Source organism: Asparagus officinalis, chromosome 9, assembly GCF_001876935.1.
Source record: "Asparagus officinalis chromosome 9, Aspof.V1, whole genome shotgun sequence".
NCBI classification, from domain to species: domain Eukaryota; kingdom Viridiplantae; phylum Streptophyta; class Magnoliopsida; order Asparagales; family Asparagaceae; genus Asparagus; species Asparagus officinalis.
In genome coordinates this window covers 9,874,560-9,893,139 of record NC_033802.1, presented here as the reverse complement: position 1 = coordinate 9,893,139, position 18,580 = coordinate 9,874,560, and the positions used below count along the sequence as shown (strand labels likewise).

General features: G+C 37.4%; 2 protein-coding genes and 1 long non-coding RNA gene across 10 annotated transcripts; 1 reads left to right on the top strand and 2 right to left on the bottom strand.

Moving 5' to 3' along the window:
• Window positions 161–12,849, bottom strand: LOC109824255 (protein TIME FOR COFFEE-like). 7 transcript variants are annotated; one of them, XM_020390808.1, is made up of 13 exons: window positions 12,682–12,849; window positions 10,392–10,538; window positions 10,092–10,279; window positions 9,971–10,019; window positions 9,814–9,890; window positions 7,876–8,011; window positions 6,720–7,239; window positions 6,556–6,619; window positions 6,411–6,479; window positions 5,079–5,346; window positions 4,912–4,996; window positions 4,743–4,814; window positions 2,557–2,687 (listed from the first exon to the last, which is right to left on the bottom strand). In XM_020390808.1, the coding sequence occupies exons 2-12, from the start codon at window positions 10,471–10,473 to the stop codon at window positions 4,757–4,759; spliced, it is 1,596 nt and encodes a 531-aa protein (XP_020246397.1). In that variant the 5' UTR covers window positions 10,474–10,538; window positions 12,682–12,849; the 3' UTR covers window positions 2,557–2,687; window positions 4,743–4,756. The 7 variants fall into 7 exon arrangements, with proteins under 7 accessions (XP_020246393.1, XP_020246396.1, XP_020246397.1 ...); XM_020390810.1 differs by having other exon boundaries at window positions 4,743–4,810; XM_020390809.1 differs by lacking the exon at window positions 2,557–2,687 and adding an exon at window positions 4,501–4,587.
• On the top strand, window positions 15,583–16,937 carry LOC109823178 (two-component response regulator ARR14-like). The gene is made up of 4 exons (XM_020389464.1): window positions 15,583–15,688; window positions 15,783–16,007; window positions 16,089–16,165; window positions 16,360–16,937. The coding sequence occupies exons 1-4, from the start codon at window positions 15,583–15,585 to the stop codon at window positions 16,396–16,398; spliced, it is 447 nt and encodes a 148-aa protein (XP_020245053.1). The 3' UTR covers window positions 16,399–16,937.
• Window positions 17,606–18,574, bottom strand: LOC109824814. 2 transcript variants are annotated; one of them, XR_002242788.1, is made up of 2 exons: window positions 17,858–18,574; window positions 17,606–17,791 (listed from the first exon to the last, which is right to left on the bottom strand). It is a non-coding gene; the product is annotated as an uncharacterized LOC109824814 (long non-coding RNA). The 2 variants fall into 2 exon arrangements; XR_002242789.1 differs by having other exon boundaries at window positions 17,606–17,718.

The window sequence follows — 18,580 nt, the reverse complement described above, 5'->3', positions numbered from 1 at the left end:
CATAAAACACTGCCAATAAGAGGATTAAGTTTATGGACCATCACGTGAAAGACCAGAGAATGGCACCGAGCAGCTCGATTGGGAGAGGGAGCCCCATCGTTCTCTCGATTGCAGTCCTTAGGCATGGCATCACGCGCTGTTCCTCGCAAATGGCATTTTCCTTCCTTCAAGCTGAAATCAAGAATGTGCGAAGTAAATACCCTCTGATATAAGTAGAAGGTATTGGATAGCTGATAGGCCATTTAGCAACCAAGATACAACAATGGCGAAGTCCAATCCCTCTGATATAACTAGCCTGAACGTACATAACCCCCTGTAACATCACTGTTTTGAACTTACAACCCTTGTAGTTCCATGGTTACAGATAGAACCACTAGGTTAAAAAATTTCAACTCTTTTACCCTTACACATGCTTATCTCACCCAGGGGGCAATGTCTGTCAAATTTTAACCTAGGGGGAAAAGTCTAATTTAACCCCGGGGTCAATGCAACAACGAAACTATAGGGGATAGTAAGTCCAAAACAGCGAGATACCATAAGGGGTCCATGTGCAATTAACCCTCATGCCTACCATTCCATATAAGTACCACTTATTTCAGTGTGATATCTACGATAGTTCATGGAAACCAATAGAAGTTGTAATGGATAAAACATACCTGCTGCTGGCTTCTGTTCAGCTGATTTTACGGGCAGGCTAGCAGCACCTTGTACTGATGAAACTGTTGCCACTGTTGTCAACCCAATTGATGAAGAGAGAAGAGCTTGCTCACTAACAGTAGGCTTCCTCGTATTAAGGCTCCCGGGAAATGTCAAATGTACTGAACTATTCTGATGGGCTTTGGCTGCATCTATCAAAGAATGCACGGGCGTAACTTTCCTACTGGAAGTATTCTCTAAACAAATATCTGGTTTTGGCATACATTGCAAAGAACATAACCTCTCTCGGGGTTTATTTTGATCAGAGTAGGCTACTGACGAAGCAACCGATACAGATGTAGACAGGGTTGAGATAGGAGAGTTTGTTTGAACCACGACTTGTTTTCTGAAATGGTTCAACTCAGATGGACCTCCGCTGCTGCTAGAATTAGCCTTTGATAGTTCTTTTGCCTGATTTGTTAAGGGACTAAGTGGTTGTCGGTGCTTCCCTGCTGGCAAGCTATAGTTCTGGAGAGTTCTCTGAGATCGGGAGATCCCGCAGTTCCTGGAATGCTCGGGCTTGTTATCATGAGCCTCTAATAAAGTCTTTGGAGAATGGAGGATTTGTTTTTCTTGGAGGCAATTCTCAAAGGAAGATCCACATGAAGCAGTAGGAATTGGGGTCAGCTGGAGAGCCCCAGAGTACAGCTGAGAAGAATTAGATGAACCGTGAAAGAGTGGAAGTGGCGGTCGCTGCTGCTGAGCTATGTATGCTTGATAGGCCGGGGTATTTAGGAAAGGATTGTTCCCCTTGAACATGGTTAGATTTTGATTATCGGGAATAGCTGTTAAATTACTGCAACTAGTACTGGTTAATGCCAAAGCTGATGACGCATTGGATTTGGACAATGATTTTTCAGCTTGTGATAGATCACTAGCTTTTTGCCCTGCTGCTTGGCTTTGGATTTGGTTAATGGGGAATAGGAAGAATCCACCCTGACATAACATATATAGCAAAGAAACAATCAGTACAAGAAATAAATCAGATATCAGATTATATCAAATGGGACAAGGAGCATATTATTTTGCTGCTAAGGTACTTCTTTGTAATGGCAGAGGAATTTAAGGTACTTCTTTGTAAAGGCAGAGGAATTTTCTCCCCTTAAAAAAAAGGGAGCCATCCACATTATTCATTTAGTTAAGGATTCTTTGCCTCCAAATTAGAATGTTTCTAAATGACAGTGGCAATTGACAAATAAAATGGATGGAAGTGACACATGATTAAACTCGAGAAAACAATATAATGTGTGAATCACCATCTCCAGAGAAACTAATGAAACTAGAATCATTGATAAGGAAGAAATCACCTAATATATTATTACATTTTACTTTTAAATCATGGATCAACTGCAGCTGGACCCTCTGTACTGTAGCCCAATTGTGGATAAACCCCCCTTATCGTTCTATTGTTGCAGATAGACCCCCAACTGAGTGACTGGTTTTTTTAAATAACTTCTCTACCCTCATAGAAAGAGAATTTGTTTTTTGATAAATAAACCCCTTGAGGATAAAAGAGTCAAAAAATTCACACAGAGTATATTCGGACTTGGATGATAGTACAGGTGGTCTATCTGCAACAATTGAACTACAGGGGGTAATACCGCTTAAAGTATTTAATCGCTTAACTAACATCTAAAACTTCAAGAGTTATTCACCTGATGTGATTGTTGAAGTAAATGCCTTCCTTTCTCAGCGTCTTTTGAAGAATCTGAATAGTTAGGTACAGGGTACTGAGAGTTTAGAGGCGATGTAGAACTAGATCGGGAACTGCCATTGATCACAGCATTTGGATTTCTAATGACAGGACCTCCTAGAAGTAATGCACCTGGTTGTGGCACTGCAGACAAGTTATATGGTTTGCCCAAAGAGCCAGCTGTCTGACAAAAAGGGTTGAGCTTCACTAGTTGTTGCTGGAAATGTATTAGACGAGCAATGTAGCAATGCGTGGCACAGTGATTTGGTCGTGTTGGTGGTAGCATGACAAGAGGTGCCTGTAAAACACAGAGAAGACTAGCTAAAGTAGAGTAATGACTAATGAAATTTATGAGCAATACATAAAACAAGTTTCAAAGCTGGGTCTGAAAAGTTTTCAAGAGCATGACTTTAATTATTATTGCAGAGATGCAGACATGTTCTAGCAATGTGTTAATAAAATATCCCAGAAGGTCAAGTGTCCATAGTACATTATTGTTCAATGCGCACTTCCTATTATCAGTCTAAATGGATTTTAAGATCTAAGTAACCCACTAAATCATATGTTTCACAGTTCATTGACTGAGAAAGGTAAAGAAACTTTTGGGAAATATGTACAGTTAGCCTAACGCATTATTTTTGCATTTTGCCTGAGATGTGATTTTCCCAGTGGTTTGCCGACAATGGAAGTGTTCACTAAAAATAGTTGTGCTACTCCGTAGCTGTTCATTATATTGAGATTCACTGCTTATGTATGAAAATAGGAGAACTATATGTATATTTTTTTCTGCTATTCATAAATATAAATAATTGGGAAGCATGCTATTATCTTAAAAGTGAATACATCTCTAACCCTTAATCCACATGGGTATAGGGGCCAATGAAAGTTTTCAAATGTACAGAATAAGCAAGTATTAATGGGTTACTGGTGAGTCTGGTGTAACTAGCTCCAAGTTTTTGAGCAAACAAGAAGTACATAATCAAGCCAATGGCGCTAACACCTCTGATACATAATATTCAGATCTATTGTCTATGGGAACGCAATGTCTTAAAGAATATTTAAAAATAAAGTATTTCTGTAATGCCAGTCAAACAAAATGCAGGTGAATGTAAAACGTTTAACCTGAAACAATCCCTTCGTGTCATAATCATAATTTGTATTCCTATTTCTTTCTGTTTGTTTTTTTTACTGCAACTAGAGTAAATGTAACTAATCAAAAGAATCAAAAGATTTGTGAGTTTCTGATATATGATATGCTTAATGTGTTAATAACATCAACTTTGAGTTTGAAGAAACCATAGAAGGGCTTAAAAAATTATTATATATATATATTATATATATATAATTATATATATTTATATATATATATATATATTATATATATATGAGAAAAATGGGGGTATGCTTGGTAGTGATGTGGCATAATCCCCTCCTCATTTAAATGGTTGCATATCCCCATGCACTTCTCAACCATGTGTCCCCCATTAAATGGGTGGAGGGGATTATGCCACCTCTACGACTACAAGCACAAAATATTGTTGGCTTAGTACCAAGCATACCCATATTCTATATATATAATATATATATATATATATATATATATATATATATATATAGAGAGAGAGAGAGAGAGGAGAGATTAATGGTATCCTTGTCATAGGAGGGATTCCTCTATGACGCCTCTAAAATTACATGTGAGCGACATTATGGATGATCCGCTCCGTGAACTTGATCTACATATTCTAAAACCCCAACACATCAAGTTTGGGGTGAATCCGTCGTCATTTGACCTCCATCGAGCCATGTGAAAAGTTCTATTCATTCAAAACGTTAAAATGATACGAGTGGATGAATGGTCAAACGACGACGGGTTTACCCCAACTTGATGTGTTTGGGGTTTTAGAATATGTTAGATCAAGTTCAACGGAGCGGCATCATCATCATAATGTCGCTCAATCATTGTGATTTTAGAGCGACATAGGAGGAAATCTCTCCTATGACAAGGATACCCATTAATCTCATATATATATATATATATATTATACTATATATATATATATATATATATATTAGCACCTAAAGCCTAAACAGAGGAGCATGTTTAAAGTTTACATGTGCATTAAGGTATTCCCTTCCACAAGGTTACCGTCTTGAAAGCTGGAACTACACATAGACTGGCTGAACCAGTACTTGGAGACCTGAATGCAGTGCTCTTTAATCAATTAAACAATACCGACATATGACTACTCGGAAACTTGATACCAAAACAACTGACTTAAACCCCTTTATTTAAGAGAAAAATGAGTGAAACCACCCTGAATTTATAGTTATATTGACAATGACGAACCATCACCTGACTGAATAGGCTTAAATGTCTGTCAGGCCAAGCTGCAATAACCGCCAAACTCGAAATCCATCCATCTTTCTTAAAATAATGAATTGTCAGTAAAATAAATTCAGGGCAGTTTCAAACATTTTCTCAAGGAGTTTGTTTTCAAATTAAATACAAATTTTGTTCATACCCATATGGTCGAATAGCATCAAGCGAACATGGAAGTGGTATTGAGAATAGGGTAGATTTTGCAGCGATGTTGTTGTTTATTAAACCTGAAAAATTGGTTGAATGTCAAAAGCTCCAGTTTGAACTCATGAAAATAGATGATTCTAAATATCAATCGCCTCTTCTTACCAGCTCTTCCTGATGGAAGTGAAATATCTTTCACTATTTTTTGAGAGTGTTTCTTTGCAACCATTTTATCGGCATTGTCGCGATCTTGACATGATCCACTTTTCCCTTCAATCAGGGGTTGGTTTTCCATGCCTTCCTTAGTCACTTCTTTCTTATGAAATTCATGTAGCACACCTGTGTTCTGATTTGATTTTGAATCCTCTATCTCTAGCTCACAAGAAAGCCTAGAAGCGTCTCGTTTACAAATATTTTCATCATTGCTAGTGCCCTGTCAAATAAATTGCAGAAAATAAAAATCATACTTCATGAACTAAGGTTAATTTGCTTTAGTGGTTCCCAGCAGTAGCATACCATCCTATAGAACTTCATATTTACACAAAACTTTGGCTTGTATAATACAATTTCCCAGTTTTGGTCATATAAGAAAATTCATACGGGGGTGTTAGTCAATTGAGACATTTTCATGTAAAATGGGATAATTGTTAAAGTGGAATAATATTTCACTAGTGGGATATTTTAGTGGGATAACTAGGAACAATTTTGTGAAGCAGGATATTTTGATAAAATAACGTGGGATAAATTTTTATAATCATGAAGTATATATTTATGCATTTTGAAGATATAAATACTATTTATGTATTTTAAACTTACTATTATTAATTGATAATTGCTTACAAGAATGTTCGTTACTATTAAATAACTTTTGGTTAGACTATAAGATATTGGCAATTATTATTATGATGATGGTCTAATGATTGTGATAACCATAATAGGAAATAAGTAAAGAAAAAAAATAAAAAATAACAAAATAAATACGAGTTCTAGTTTTTTACCACATAGTTCCAAGCTAAAACTTGGAATAATTTGAGAGACTAGAACTCTCATTTTTGTATAGAAAAATAAAAAAATGGGATAATTTTGTACAATTATCCCAATTCTAGTTTTGTTAAAGTTCTGCTTGACTAACACTGTAAAATTTTATTCTGGTTTTAGTTCTATGTGACTAACACCTTAAAATTTTGTTCTAGGTTTAGTTCTATGTGACTAACACCTTAAAATTTTATCCCACAGATTATCCCAGTTCTAATTTTAAGTTCTAGGTGACTAACCCCCCCTACAGGTATTTGTGTGGAACTTTAAAAGTCTTATTCTTCCTTCTGGAGTATATTTTAACATGTTTGAAGTAGTCCTACTTAGAGAACTCAAACTGATAAAGAGTGACAAACAGAACATTAACTGGCCTTCTAGTGGCAAAGAGATAAAACAACACAGGTATATGTAGAAACACAGGGACAAACACATATAGAAAATTATTACCAAAGAGAGCATTACCTGATTGATATATGACACTTGAGGATCGCATTCATTTATTGCATCAACTTCATCACCATGTGGAAGAGCCTAAAAGAACAGCACATGCACCATGTCATTGGTACAAAGTAGCTTGAATCCAATCCTTAAAGGATAAATTACTTACCATAAGATCGATCTCATATTTCATCTTCTTCACACAATCTTTAACAGAAGAAACTGGAGAAGCACTACAAACAAAACAGAAGCATTTAGGATCATGGCAATATATTATGCAAAATTTGAGAGAACTTTTTGTTGTTGTTTTTTCTGTTGGAGAAATGCACTAACCCCTTATGACGATCGAGATTCTTATTTTGACATGATTGGGGTGGTAAATCTTGTTTCCGTCGATCTAATCCTTTCCCTGTCAGTTGTTCAGATTGTTCATGCTCTGTCTTACAGTTAGCATTTGAATCTTCATCTCCTTTATTTAAAAGAAGGGGTTTAGCTTGCCCAGGATGAATTGCTGACATGAAGGGCTGGGACATAATAGAACTGGCAGGACTTGGTTTTTCTTCTGCAAGGACAGTTGGGGAGACTACATTCTGAGGACCCAGCAATGGTGTTTCTACCGTTGATTGACCACTATTGTTTGAAGAACTTTTGTCAAGCTTAGTTGATGAAGTTGTCACTTTTTCTATTGTTGAACTAATGCCTGCTAGCTTTCCATTCATGGATGGAAAAGGTACCGAGCTACCAGCATTCAATTGATCGATTGTCACATCTGACTTTGAATTGCTAGTAATTATCATGGAAGGTTTTTCATCATCATCAGATTGTAAAGGTTTGAACTTCTTCCCTTTAGAACCTGCAAGAGATCAACACAGCCTCAAGAAAATCCAACAAGTGTCACAAAGCTACAGAAAAGCCTTGCTCAATCATATATCTTATTTCTACCTTCAACTTCTTCAATTTCAGGTGCAACTTTCTATATGAATAAAAGATTAACATTAAATCAAGTAAAATACAACGTAATCAGGTTATCTAATACAAAACAGTCCGTCGAAAATATTGTCCAGATTTCTCTTTTATTTCTTTATTTCCCTGACTTCAAACCAAAAGTCTAATGAGTACTAGTTAGATCATTCTGATATCGTGCAGAACATTTCCTTTTTCCATTTATCGCTTATTTTCTTTGGAGGCAGCTAGAGGACATGTCACATCTTCACCCTAATCTTAGACAGAATTCTAACGACATAACACCAAACTTATGATGTGACCCTCAAGAAACAAAGAAAAAAGGGAGGACAAATTAAAGAGAAGACATTATTATTATTTTTTAATTCAAGAAGCTATACAGAAACTAATGCAAAAAAAGAGCCTTTATAATGTTGCACAACTGATTGTAAATGATCATTCAGATAATCCATTGATACCAAACTAATTGACCTTACTCTTGTGAAGAAGCAGATAAACAACAAAAGACATGATGCCTCAGACAAACCTTTAGGTAAGGCCGATGTATCAGGTACTGAAGAACCCTGGAAGGTATCAACCACAGCATCAGAATCTTGTGAATGCAGTTTCGTCAATCCAAATAGAACTTTAGCAACTTCAACTTCAGTCTCTGATATCGGAACCTGGAAGAAAGCACATAGCTATTAGAAGATAAGCTTGCAAGGAGGTAGGAAGGGTTATGGGCATGAAATAATTATAATACTATATATGCAGAATCAACACAGTAGCTGTAGGGTACAAAGGAAAAGAAAATAGAGACAAAAAGGAGACGTAAGGTAACAGATACCGCTGCAAGCATGACATTGCGGCAGGCTAGGTTGCATAGGTACGGGTATGGACATGGGTACGGGACACGGCAAATTTGTAAAAGTGAGGATACGGGGACACGACATATATATATGTGTGTGTGTCTAGTTTATATATATATATATATATATATATATATATATATATATGTTAAAATTAATAATTTAAAAACCAACAATTATCTTAAGGATCTCAAGTTTCTCCTTTTTATTTTAAATTCTTTTTATTTGATTCAAGTCCATTCTCAAATTTTCAAGAAAGCAAAGGCTTTGGAACTTTGCCTTTCTATCTTCAAAAAAGGAAATACAAAAAAGAGATGCTAAGCTGAAACTATTTCAAAAATAAAATAAAAAGAAGCTCAACGCAAACTTCTTCCCATATAGAAGTTAAGGACTCATGCGACTTATGTGCTCAGTCTGTAGCCATCCTTGCCAGGAAAAAACAAATACCATCCATTCTCATGGTCCAACAAGGTCATGTGAGAGGTGAGGTCCCCCACTAAGTGGATAAAACATTAAGAAAAATCTATAGAGAGAGAGAGAGGGGAGAGCGAAATTGTTATCATCTTGGTCTATGTCCTCAAGTCTCAGAACCCATGGATCAGAACCCATGGATCTCAATAACAAGATTTAAAAAAAGTCTCAAAACGCATAGAACAAGGTCCCTCGCCAGCTTAAGAATAAGCCACGAACCTGCCCGTATCCCTGCCGTTTGGGTACGGACCCATACCCGGTATGGACCCGTACCCGGTACGGATCGGACATGGGTACGGCACCCTAAGTGCCGTGTCGGGGTATCCCAGACGGCAGGTTTCTAAAAGTTAACCAGGCAATGAACCAGCTTCTTTTGGCGGAAAGTAAATCTTTAACCAATGGACAGAACAAGGAACGCTAGTGAAGATTGATGGAGATAGCTCATGTATCAACAGTAGTAAGAATTTTCAGAAAATTCAAGAACCATATGCAAAGCTAGACTAGCCAAAAGCGCAAATAAAAAGCTGCTAGACTCAATTATAATTTGCACACATCCATGTTTCCCACCAAATCATCATCAACAGAAAACATATTTGGTTCCAGTTTTCCTTGTATTTTCTGGACAAAAAGTGTGTAAAACCCAATTTTTATGAACTGAAGAGTGGGGGTGGATCAATCCTAACCTGGTTACATGCCAAACTTTGAACTCAGAAAATCAAGTTTGGGGCTGACCCAATTTTAGCCAAATAAAATTAGAGTCCTTAAAGATAACCTGGTTAGCTGGGGGAGTTGCTAAATATTCCGAAGGAGTTCAGATATAGCTTTTCGCAAAACTCAGTTTGAAAGACTGAAGAAGACCCCTCTTTTAATAAAAATTAGGCCAAGGCTTTGCCCGTAAGAAAGAAAAAAAGGTGACTTCAGCTGTAGCTTTCAATAAAACCTACTTTTCAAGCTCGATGAACTGTCCCACCTAAAATAAGTTTTCTTAAGAAAATAAAATAAAACCGGAAGACCGATGAAAAACATATCCTTCACAAGCAGCAGCTAAAAAGGAACAGGAGCTCAGTTATCTGAACAAAAATCCATGTCCATAAATCCATCATGCAAATTAAGTTCTAACAATAAAATAAAATGTCCTCACTGACCGCTTCGTCTCCAGTTTCCTTTGACACATTAGATGATTGAGCATTAACAACCGAATTCTGCAATCTTCTCTTTAAGCCTAAAATAACTAACAAAAGTTACAAAAAAGAAAAAAGGCTTCGAAGAATAAATAGGAAATCAAGAATAAGAATATGCCACCTCGAGCTCTTCGAGGGACCGGAACCCCAACAATGATCTCATCGTAGCCCTGAAAAAGATTAACAAAATTCTGAGATCAGACAACAATGTTGATCAATCATACTTAACTATTGAGGTTCACCTTCAACTTGGTATCCTTTATTACGGCTTGACCATTTTGTCCTCCTGCCATCTCTTCATCAAAGCTCTCATCCGAGCTCTCGTTAGAAACCAGTCTGCTATGTCTCGTCCTGCCATTCAATCTGTGGTCCTTAATTCTGTATCTTTCTCTGATGGTATCGATCCCTTCGTTCTCAACTTTCCAGATGCCTACAGGATCAGTCCATTGTGGAAAGGATAAGATAAACTAAAGAATCACTTTAGAGGAAAGATCTTTTTGAGAGAGAAAAAAAGGGGGAAATCTTTGGGTCTAGTTCACTACCTGAAGATTCTTTAGGCACCATCCCTCGAGACCTGCGGCGAGATGAAGAGAATGACATCTTTCTCTCTCTAGTTCGATCCATATCCACTCAAAAATTCTTTGAGGAATTCACCAAAAATTCTTCAAGATAGCAGTGACACTTGATAACTGCAACAAAAATCAATTAAAAACTCAAAAAAATATTCAAGAGAATATAATCTGGCTGCTGGCCACTAAAAAAAAAAATTGTAAATAATTCAACAAAAAAAATCCATAACATGTTTCTTAGAATTCTAATCAGCAAAGACGTTGACATGAACTTGCTTCATAAGTTGGCTGATTGAAACAGAAGCCAAGAACAAGTTAACAGAAACGAAGAAAACGAACATAAATTCTCTAGCAAATCAAAGCTAAAAAAATGAACTACATCTCTGACCATGAATTTTTTAGCCTCTCTCATGAGTAAACAGAGCTGAGGAATGAATTTGGGGGGAAAACTGAAAAAAAAATTATATATTCTTTCTCTCAATAAAAAAAAGTCAAAAAAGATATGAAGAGAACTCTCTCAAAATCCTAAAACTAATTGTTTTAATGAAAATTGAAAGGAATTTAACGAGCTTCTTCCTATTTTAATGAAAACGAAGTGAAAAATAAACTTCGAGATACAAAATTTGAAGGAAAACAAATCAGAATTCTAGCAGAAACCTGCCAGAAACTGTTAAAACAAAACTTTTTCTGATGAAACTAAAGTAAAGTCGAGTAATCAATGCCTAGATTTTTGATTTAAAGCAAAGATATATAATATTATCTGGAATCACGATTCATTTTTAGTAATTTTAAATGAAAGACAAAATCATCCAAACGAAGCAAATTTCAAACGTTTCAATCGAAAATTAAGAAACAGAAAACTAAAATTCTTTCTAATCAAAATCACAGACAAAAAACCCATTCGTCTAGAATTAAAAAAATCAGCAGATTTCACCAGTAAAACGAGTTTCGATCGAAATTGAGGCCACAATCAACTAAAAAATCCAAAAATACTTCGAGGACAACTAAAAGGTAACTTAAATTTGTTCCTAATCAATTAAAATCAAAGTAAAAAATCCAAAAAGAAAAAGAATATCATTAGCAAACAATCAAACAGAAAAATTAGAAAACTCAAGAGGAAAACTGAAGGGGAAAAAAAAGGTCAATTAATATGTCCAACTCGATCAAAATCAAAGTTAAAAATCAGACCATAATCAAATTCACAGAGAATAACTAAATAAAATCAGCTCAAATTTCTCCAACTCAAGCAAAATTCAAGTACAAAGATCCACAAAAATCTCACTAGAAGATCTCTCAGCCGCAAAGGTCATCTCTTGATCGAGAATATTTCTCCAACTCAGATCAAAATCCATCAAAAAATTCAAAAAAAAAATCTAAAAGAACATCTCAGCAGACAAAACCAGAAAAGTCATCAAAAAAATCTAAAAGAAATCATAGAGTCCTTTGAAGTTATTATTACATTTTTTTATACAAATTCCTTTGAAGTAATTATCTAGTTGAAACAAACGTCAAAATCAACAAAACTGAATTCTCGTTGAATAATCCAAATGAAGAGAATCTCCAAACCTTTTGACAAAAACTGAAAATTCTCGATTGAAATCAATGCCGAAATCAACTAAAAAAACTCAAGTTCTTCAAGGAAACCTGAAAAGCAACTCAAATTTCTTCTTACGCAATCAAAATCAATGAAAAATCCATTAAAAAGAGCAGCTTATTCAAAAAAAATCTTAAAAACTCTTTCCGGATTTCGAAAACTTCAATAGAAGATCTAGCCAGTAAAAGAAGTCTATACGTCCTGATCGAAATCAAGGTCACAATCAACTAAAAAAACTCAAAATTTCTTCATCGAAAACTGAAAATCAGCTCAAATTTCTTCCGAATTCGATCAAATTCCATGAAAATTACATTATAAAGAGCAGATCACTAAACAGCAAATCCAAAAAACTCATCAGAGTAACCAACGATTCTTGATTCTTGATTCTCGATCGACAATCAACGCCAAAATAGACTAAAAAACTCAAATTCTTCAAGAAAACTGAAAATCAGCACAAATTCCTTCATATTCGATCAAAATCCATAAAAACCAGAAAAAAAAACCTCATCAGTCAAATACAAAGCCACAATCAACTAAAAAACTCAGAATTTCTTCATCGAAAACTGAAAATTAGCTCAAATTTCTTCCAGATTCGATCAAAATCCATGAAAACTCCATTAAAAAGAGCTTATCACTCAACAGCAAATCCGCTCATTTGAAGCAACCTACGTTTCTTGATTCTCGACCGAAATCAATGCCGGAATCAATCAAATCAGGTCTCAGATCGCCAATTCTCAGCGAACTCCTTAGAATTCTCCAAAATTTCAAGATCCGAGATGGATCTCCAATCAAAGAAAGGGGATCAAAACTACAGAGGGGGAGAGAGAGAGAGAGAGTTCTTTTCCTCTTCTTTATCTTCTCCCTCCCCGGAGTCCAGTTCTTAAGCCACAACCAATGGCCAGGATTCTTTCATCTGTTTCAACAACCGAATCCAACCGTCCGAGTAATCCAACGGCCTACACTCACCAATGCCGACTCAGCATCAGATCTCACACGTGGACTTATCCCGTTGGCCTCCGCGCCGACCTTGCTCTTACCAGCTTGACCGGCGGGCCCCACTGAAGGGCAGCAGCCGTGGGGTTCGTGGGGCCCGCGAGGGGTGCAGGCTGGTGAAGTTGGGTGAGATTAGGAGCGTTTAGATTTTTTGTCGCGGGACCCGATTCGTCGGCGAAGGTGCCTGCGGCCACGTCAGCAGCCAGGAGAATGCAGCCTTTTAACTACTGTGTTGGATTCGGACCGTTTGGGAGACCGAACGCAAACGTAGCTAGCAAGGAGACAAGAGGAGTACGGTGCTGTTTTATACGGTGTATTACTGTTTGGGCAGTATGCGTGTATATTGTTTTTGTTTTTTTTTTTTTTTTTGTAGCGGTGACGACTTGATCTGATCTAGTGGATCTAGTGAATTGACCCCAATAATGGGAAAATCTTTGCGGACCTGATACAGAAGTATGGACCAATGAATCACAATTGAGTGACTCTCTTAACATTGAAATTTGAAGAGCAAAGAAATTAGGGCTATGCTATTTGACTCGCGGTTGGGGTCACTGAGTAGGGGGTGGGCCCCACAAAACTGTGGGGCCCACCCCCTACTCATTGACTGCGAGTTGGGCGCGAGTTGCCCAACTCGCGAGTCAAAAAGCATTTTTGAAGAAAATATAAGATGAAAGAATAAAAAAGTGGGTCCTAGTGTTAGGAGATTATGGGGTGCATTCGCCCACGCTTTCGAGCTGGGCGAGGTTCAAAACTGATTTATTTAGAGGCTGTTTGGTTGTATGTTTTTACCATGTAAAATAATGGAAAGTATAAAAAAGTGGGTCCTAATGTTAGGATTCACAAAGATTCCTAACCAAACAATGTAAACACTCGAATGGAAAATGGTGAGGTGGATAACCACTTTCTATTTTGTGTCATAAATACTCTAGTTTCCTAAAGGCATCCAAACATCCCCTTAGTTTGGAGTTATCTCATTGTTTGGCAAAAACTGACGTGGTATAAAACTAGATTTTTGTTTGACTTTTTAAATTTTTTTTCTATTTAATTCTGAAATGATTTAGATAAAACTGAGCCAAGATTGTTACTGCCCTAACTTTTCGTTTAGTCAGATGTACAGTCACCGTACAACTTTGAAGGAAAATCGCAGGCTAACAAAATTTCAAGTTTTTTTTGACTTTATATGAGAAAGTCAAAAATCAATTAACTAAGCTCTATACTAAAACTATCTCATCTCTCTCTTTCCACATTTGGTTGTTTAGTTTCTTGCAAAAATAAATTGCAACAAATGCTACTATAGCAAATACCCGCATGCGGCATGTACTGTTTGGTTGCGTTCAGTTTCATTGTAGAAGATGTATGCCTAATACAAGTTCGATGTTAAGTTGAAAAACGATTTATGTAATTAAAAAAAGCTATGCGTTTTTATCATAGGACAAATTTTCAAAACCAACCTATTTGGACTTTTATTCCCCAAAAACGACCCCATTCAAAAATAATTGCAAAAACCGACCTGGTTTCAGCCTCAGCGCTGAAACCAGGTCGGTTTTTGAAAAAAACTCTCCGAAACTTCACGGGAGTTGAACTCCCGTGAAGTTTCATAGTTCAAAAAACTTCACGGGAGTTCAACTCCCGTGAAGTTTCGGAGAGTTTTTTTCAAAAACCGACCTGGTTTCAGCGCTGAGGCTAAAACCAGATCGGTTTTTGCAAATAAAACTGAATGGGGTCGTTTTTTGGGAATAAAAATCCAAATAGGTTGGTTTTGAAAATTTGTCCTTTTATCATATTATTGAGAAATATGAATGCGGATGATTTTTCTTTTAAGATTTAGAAAGATTTTTGATGAGGTGTAATTTTATTTTATTTTTTTTTTTTTCTCTAGAGATTGTAGTTTTCTCTCCCATCAAATTAGTTGCCAACATTTGTAGCATATTTTCTACATTTTTTAGGTAAGTACATTTTTAGTTTCTTAATTAAAATGTTGCAAATCAAACACCATGAAATAAAAAATCCAGGTCGATGCATGGTGATATTACAAATCCAATCAATATGCAAAATATATGCTTAGGATTATATCCAACCAATCCAAATCTTTCAATATAGAATTGTTGATGTCAGTTATCGAACAGGGGATTTATCTGTAGATTATGGAGGTTTTATGGTCCTCAAGCTTCCTCCGATGGCTGGTTTCTGTGCCAGATGTTCTGTCCTACACATGAAGAACTCGTAAGAGGTCAAAGGTGGGATCTCTGGTGGTTCCTCCGACAATCAAGTCAGTATTTAAGCTTGAATAGAGAAGTAAAGATAAGTAAAGAAAGTTGTTCAGATTGCTTAGGAGCCCCCTGCGTTACCCTAGACAGTTGCCTTTTATAGTAGGTCGGAAGGGCAGACAAGTAACTTTGGCGGAGTCGAGCTGACGGCCTAGTCATCATCTACTTTACAGGTGTCTGCCGCTGAAGGGGTAAGTCACCCAGGCATTTTAATGTGAGGGTGATAGGAGGCGCATAGTGCTAATGAGGTCTAATGAGTCATAAAGACTATTGTGGCTAGATCAATGATGATTTCGAACAAGCATTTAAGATGCCATGGCAATCGGCATCGAAGAGGGGCTCCAGGACACACCGCCAAACCATCCTCCTCCTCCCCCCGTCTCTCGGGGACGGACGGGGGCCCGGCCTCCTCTTCCGTGCGACAGCCCCCCCCCCACTCGTGATTCTCTCTCTCTCTCTCTGCTGCTCTCTCTCTCTCTCTCTCTCTCTCTCTTCCCCCCAATCCACCAGACCAAACTCCTCCAGATCCCCTCCTCACATTGCCCCCTCCTCCTCCCCGCCCGCCGTCGAGCACCGACGCCGAACGACAGCCCCTCTCCCTCGCTGTAGAGACCGACGCCGACGACAGCTCCCTCCTCCTCCCGCCTCCCGCTGTCGATCAGACGCCGACGACCTCCCGCCTCCCGCTGTCGAGACCGACGCCGACGACCGCCCGCCTCCCGCTGTCAAGACTGAGTATGACAATCTCTCTTTCTTTGACTGATGACATATTTTATTTTTTATTGATGGTTGATTTATGATTACTCCTATTCGCAGAAGTTGGTCCAAAGAAGATTCTTGACTTGATGAATATCCCCGGGTTAACAAGAGAAAATGTTGCTAGTCACCTGCAGGTAAGATAACACACTTTCTTAGCTGCTAAAATTTGGTCTTTTAGCAACACTGTTTGTTGTAAATCTTGTTAACTTTTCATTCTACAGCCTTGGCAACGAGGTAAGAAGCTGCTGATTTTTTATGTGCATATTTTAGACAAATGGTATATGAAAGTTATTATAATGAAAAGCTAATGGTTTTCAATTTTGGCCAGCGAATGGCTCGAGCCAACAAACAGATGAGCATGATGTAGCCAATTGGCTGTGTGGATTTGCTTAGACCCCATCTCTGTAAAGCAACATCCCCATTTGTTTGATCACAACAAGTCCTAACCCATCTCTGTCAGAGCATTTTGGAGCATGTCTTCAGTTAAAATTTTGGAGCATATTTGTTATGGTCTTGCTGGACATGGCTATGTTTCTGGATATGATGAAGCTGGTTGTGGCTGTTGGGATGTTCGGGCTGAGCTCTGTTTCCAGGATGATGTTTGTGGTGGCGGGTATTCACGAGCTCTATACCTCACTCTGTAGCAGCGGCCTTTTGAAGCCTGGAATAGAAGACATGTGGGTATTCAGCGGGTTTTGTTTGTTGAATTTTGTTCAGGAGCTCCATGTTTTAAAGCCACAAGTCTTTTGTTATAGAACTTTGTACCTTAGATCCTTTTGTAAGAGTAAAGGATGCCTCACTCTAGATCTGATCGCTCTCACAATGAGAGGTGAAACCATGTAACTTCTTTCCTTTAATGATATCTATTTTGGTAAAAAAAAAAGATTGAGATGAAAAAAAAAGAATCCAAAGGCAGATCTATTTTTCTATCCTTAATTTCTTTGTAAGCTTAGCATGTGTGGGAAGCTTATGTACCTTCTGAATACTTTTGGCACAATGACAATAAGTTAATACTCAGGCATGTGTGGGAAGCTTAGCTGCATGTGTGGGAAGCTTAGCTGCATGTGTTGGAACAATGATAGAATAATATCACAAGTTATAAGATTTGATTGCCCTTAGCTGCATGTGTTGGAACAATGATAGAATAATATCACAAGTTATAAGATTTGATTGCCTTGCACCAGTATAAAATACAATGAGTGATAGAATAATATCACAAGTTATAAGATTTGATTGCCTTGCACCAGTATAAAATACAATGAGCAACATTTTATTTGGGTCAGTGAACAAACATTTTCATTAAAACAATCGAGAAATACATAGCTTATACTCAGGCATACCTGAGCAAATACATTTTCTCTCAACTTGTCAATCTAGACAGTACCATGCAAACAAGAAATGAGCACATGTCTCTCAACAAAAGTATCCACATTGCTACAAAGGCTCCTAAAGTTTTCCAAATACAAATCTTCACCCAAAATTTCTTTGATTCTTTACAACCTACTCATAATATTTGAGTCTTCCACTAATAACGAATCGAGCCCTGACTCATAAAAGATTTGTTCTTTGATTCGTTTTGTTGCCGAAAGAGAAAGAGTGGCTATCCAATACTTGCATTGCTTCTCTTTGATTAAGGAGGGATAAGAGCAGCTGTTACTTCCTCCTAAACAATGAAGATACTTCTGCTCTGCATTGCAAAGACCAAAATTATCACTTTTTCATGCATATTGATTCCCATCTTTAACACTTCGATACAGCACCTATAATAAGGAAATCAATTAATTTATCTTGATAAATAAAAAGTGATAGCATTAAAAAAAGCTTACCACTTTTCCATAGTTGACAGAATACTGAAGTATTATATCTTTGCTGTTTAATTCTTTCCCAGGATCCTCCATGCCGATACCATCAATAGGATCTATATCCTCAACGCCTCTTGTCGCTATGGCCGAGCTATTCCAGTTGCTAGTTCTGTAGCCTTCTATCGTCATGTTCTTCACTCTTGCAAGAACATTGTCTTTGTTTACTGTATCAACTTCTGCATACAAGATAAAAACAGGGAAATTATTACTTCATGTTTTATGAAGTGATATCCTTTATTAATAAGAATATCCCTAAATTGGGTATTGATTGTGAAGAGAAGTATATTCTTTGATTGAGTCCTGAGTTGCAAAGATCTTTGCTTCTACCCACAAATTCTCTGAAACTATTTAGAAATTAGAAGAATCTTTCAAATTAACATGAAAATAACCAAAAAAACTCATATTTTTTCAACAACTACTTCTTAACTCTGTGACTCCAATTCACCGAATAAAGAGAAAAGAATGAATGTGGAAGTCAGAATTCGCCATCAAAGAAACTGTACAACATTTGCACGTTAGCGGTCTCTACAGCGGGAGGCGGGAGGAGGAGGGGGCTGTCGTCGGCGTCAGTCTCGACAGCGGGAGGCGGGAGGTCGTCGGCGTCGGTCTCGACAGCGGGAGGCGGGAGGTCGTCGGCGTCTGATCGACAGCGGGAGGCGGGAGGAGGAGGGAGCTGTCGTCGGCGTC